This window comes from Cebus imitator, unplaced genomic scaffold (assembly GCF_001604975.1).
Source record: "Cebus imitator isolate Cc_AM_T3 unplaced genomic scaffold, Cebus_imitator-1.0 Scaffold192, whole genome shotgun sequence".
In the NCBI taxonomy this organism is placed as follows: Eukaryota; Metazoa; Chordata; class Mammalia; order Primates; family Cebidae; genus Cebus; species Cebus imitator.
Window position 1 is genome coordinate 3,798,693 of NW_016107507.1, and position 4,245 is coordinate 3,802,937.

The 4,245-nt window shown below is 55.5% G+C and overlaps 1 protein-coding gene across 4 annotated transcripts in view; it reads right to left on the reverse strand.

Annotated features, from left to right (window-relative positions):
• FGD3 (FYVE, RhoGEF and PH domain containing 3) overlaps positions 1–4,245 on the reverse strand; it is an 87,611-nt gene that overhangs the window by 23,644 nt on the left and 59,722 nt on the right. For all 4 annotated transcript variants that reach the window (XM_037745145.1, XM_017546912.2, XM_017546913.2 and 1 more), the window contains 3 exons: positions 3,878–4,016; positions 3,093–3,151; positions 1,251–1,397 (listed from right to left, as the gene is read on the reverse strand). In XM_037745145.1, the coding sequence (XP_037601073.1) occupies positions 1,251–1,397; positions 3,093–3,151; positions 3,878–4,016 (345 nt within the window). The remainder of the gene's footprint in view (positions 1–1,250; positions 1,398–3,092; positions 3,152–3,877; positions 4,017–4,245) is intronic.

Genomic DNA, 4,245 nt, shown 5'->3' on the forward strand with positions numbered 1-4,245 from the left:
CAGGCTGGTCCCAAACTCCTGACCTCAGGTGATCCGCCCACCTCGGCTTCTCAAAGTGCTGGGATTACAGGCGTGAGCCACTACACCCAGCCAAACCAAAACTTTTGAATGAGATACTGATAGATTCACCAATATGGATGAATCTCTCAAACCCACATGCTGAGCTAAAGGAGTCTCATCTCATGGCACTGATGTGACATTCAAGAAAGGCAAAATTCTAGAAACAGAGAAGAGGTCCCTGGTTGCCAGGGCAGGGGAGTGCTTGCCCACAAAGGGGTGGGACAGGGGAATGGGAGCGGCGGGCGAGGGCAGTGATCAAATTGTTCTGTAACTTGGCCATGCGCAGCGGCTCACAACTGTAATCCCAGCACTTTGGGAGGCTGAGGTGGGTGGATCACCTGAGGTCAGGAGTTAGAGACCAGCCTGACCAACATGGTGAAATCCTGTCTCTACTAAAAATACAAAAATTAGCCAGGCGTGGTGGTGCGTTCCTGTAATCCCAGCTGCTCGTGAGGCTGAGGCAGGAGAATCGCTTGAACTGGGGAGGTGGAGGTTGCAGTGAGCCAAGATCATGCCACTGCACTCCAGCCTGAGCGACTGAGTGAGACCCTGTTTAAAAAAAAACCCATTGTTCTGTAACTTGATTGTGATCATAACTATTCTTCAAAACTTAGAATTGTACAGCAAAAATCAGTTTTAGTTAACATAATTTTTAAAAACTTTAAAAATAAAACTTTCAAAGAAATAATTGTTTATTCAAGAAGAATTAGAAGCTAGAGGAAAATGGAGGAGCCATGGCACCCAGGGTGGGTCTACTGGGCCATGGCACCCAGGGTGGGTCTTGAATTATATTTCCTTCCCACCTTCCCCATCCCTCCCAGCCAGGGTTTGGAATAGTTGAAACCATGATTCGCTGCTACAGTTCTCCGTGCTCTGCTGATTGCTACAAGTCGGAGTCTGCTCAATTCCAGGGCGGAAAGACGTATTGGCTATGAGGGATTAAAACATGAGATATTTGCAGCAAGTGGGGAAGAGCCTCAGGCAAAAGTTTGGTGCCTGGATGTGGAGGAGCGAGGCTCCCCATGACTGGGGGAGGGATGCTGAGGGTCTCAGAGGGAGCCAGAATCCCAGTAGAAGAGGCCACAGAAGAGCCGTGTCCTTGGGCAGCCAGAGCCCTGCTGGCACCACCCTGGGTGTGAGGCAACTGGCAAGGAAGGCTCTGTGGCTGGGCTGGCAGGGGCTGGGCTCACCAGGAAGAGGTGGCGGTCCTGGGCGGTGCCATTCTTGGCTGACAGCTTCTGGATTTGACCCTCCTTGATCAGTTCATTGGCCGGGTTGACGATGTCCTCTTCCCCGCCCAGCTGCTCGTACACCTCCAAGAGCTTGTGCATTTTCTCCTGCAAGAGACATGGGGCTCAGACATCAAAGGTCTGTGAGGGTGGCTGGAGACCCAGAGACGTGCCCTTCCTTGCAATGAGTCACTGATCAAGGTTGGGAGGGAAAACACAGAGCAATGCTTGACTCGAGTATTGAAAGATGAACTGGGGTTTGCCACCCAGAACATAGTAACAATGATAAACAGCAACACAGCTAACTGCCTTGCTGTGAGCCAGGTGCTGTTCTACCTACCATACATGTTTTTGTTTGTTTCTTTGTTTTGAGATGGAGCCTTGCATTCTTGCCCCAGCTGGAGTGCAGTGGTACCATCTCAGCTCACTGCAACCTCCGCCTCCCAGGTTCAAGCAATTCTCCTGCCTCAGCCTCCCAAGTAGCTGGGACTACAGGTGCATGCCACCATGCCCAGCTAATTTTTTGTATTTTTAGTAGAGTCACAGTTTCACCATGTTGGCCAGGCTGTTCTCAAACGTCTGACCTCGTGATCCACCCACCTCGGCCTCCCAAAGTGCTGGGATTACAGGTGTGAGCCTCCACGCCCGGTTTCTATACATGTTTTAACTCACCTAGTGAGGTGGGTGGCATTGTTATCTTCAGACAAGGAAACTGAGGCACAGAGAGGTCGGTTGAGTGTCTGAGACTCAGACTTGGACAATCCATGTCACCCTCCCCTGGCCATGGTGACTGGTGGGGTGGTCATGTGGGTAACGAACAACCAGAGGTGCGATGGGACAGGGTCAAAACTCACGGCCCAGCTCCCTGCCAGAAGCCAGTGCAGCGGAAGGCAGAGCTGAGCCCGCAGCAACCTCGGCAACAGCCACGTGTCCAAGACTGGACCTGCTGTGCCTTAGCAGCTCCGTCCTTGGACCTGAGTGATCTCAGCCTGCACACCCAGGAGGCAGGCGGGTTTGCCTAACCTTTCTGTCTCTGGCACCAATGCAGGGAGGTGCAAGTGGCACCAGGTGTGGGGGCCACTAGAGGAGCCGGCAGCAGAGAGCTTAGAGGAGCAGGCTACGGCAGGGGTGAGGGCCTTTTGAGAATTGGGGGAATGGGCAAGTACCTGGAATACACACAGGGGAGCTGCGTGTGCACCTGCCCACTACTGGGGGCTGGGTGTGCAGCTCATATGTACCGGGGGCCTGGGTGTGAACCTGGTATGTACTGGGGAGCTGCGTGTGCAGCTGATGTCTAATAGTGGAGAATTGCATGCACCTGGCTGGTACTGGGAGGGCTGGGCAAGCACCTAGTGTGCACTAGGAGGGCCGGGTGCACATCTATCATGTCCTGGGGAGCTGGGTGAGCACAGAGCCAGTCCACGAAGGGACGAATGCAGCTTTAGTGAGTGAATGAATGACAGTAACACCGAGCACTGACACTTTCGTCACCAGGTCCTATTCTGAGCCTTCTATGTAGTGATTCTTTTTATCTCCACAGACACCCAGTGAGACAGGCTGTGTCAGTGCTCCCATTTTATAGATGGGGAAACTCAGGCACAGAGCCTAAATAACTCACCAAGGACACGGGTCTATTATAGCAAGGGGGCGGGGCTATCCAGCTGACCCCTTGGGGATGGGTGTGGGGGAGGAGTAAAGGAGTCACTCATGGAGCCCCCGGGGACAGGGATGGAGGGGCCGGCTCACAGACCCCTGGCCCTCACACTTGCTGCGGCACCCTGCCAGTCCGCCCCCCGCACTCACAACTTTCCGAATGGCGGCATTGGAGTGGTTGGCGGCCGTGGAGATGAGCTCCAAAGACCCTGCAGGAAGAAGACGGGTGAGCCTGGGGCCACGGTGGCCCCGTTTTTTGCTTGCTGAGGGGCTCCAGGACAGCTGCCTCCAGAGACAGGATCTGACTCTGCTCTTGGCCTTTTCCCTGGGTGCCTGGGCCACTCTAGAGGCCTGGCCCGGAGGAAGGGTGTGACCCTACCCCTGACCTTGCCCCTGCCCCTGCAAACACATCCCTTCTTCTGGGGCCAACACCAGGCAGCGGGCTCCGATGCTCCTTGCACAGAGGCCTGCCCAGGCTCCCTGCCAGCCACACTGGTCGCTGCCCTTGGACTAGGAGCAGCCCGTGCCTGCCCCATGAGACCCATTCCTGGGGTCTAAGCTCTGGACAAGGCCAGCATGTAGCAGCACCTTCCCTAGACCAACGTCCACCCGCACACTTCAAGCAGGGGAGATTCTCTGCCCTCAAAGACACTGAGTCCCTTCCAGGGCTGTTAGGGGCTCGCTCACTCTCTCTCCTTCCTTTCTCTGTCTCTGTGCATCTCCTGCGCTCTCCTTCCCTCTGTTTCTCCCTCCCTCTCCCTCTTTATCCCATCTCCCTATCTCTCTTGCTGTCTCCATCTCTCTCCCTCCCCCATCTCTGTTTCTCTCTCCCCTACCCCCACAACCCCATGACTCTCTCTCCCTCTCTCTCCCCACCCCCACAGTTCCTGGCAGGTACCCCTGCGCCCTCTGGGCAGCCCTTGGCCCCAGCTCACTCTCTGCGTCCTTCCGGTCTGGGGCATCCTGTGGGAGCCTCTTCAGATAGTCCTTGAGCAGCAGCTCGTAGCGGGGGACCCTCTGCACGGGCTCCAGCATGTGATGCTGCAGCGTCAGGTTCCCGCACACCTCCTGCTTCTGTGGGGATACACGGAGCATGAGGCACCCCAAGGACACGAGTGTGGATGCCAGCCCTGCCCCAGCTTCTGGCCACCACTGCCCCAGGAGGCTGCCCAGAGCTGAATGCCCTTCAAGACACGGCTGACACAGACCACACTTTACAACTGGGGAAACTGAGGAAAGGAACAAGGACTGTAACCCCAGGCAGGCTGGCTCTTGGCCCAGAGATGGCTCTTTTTTTTTTTTT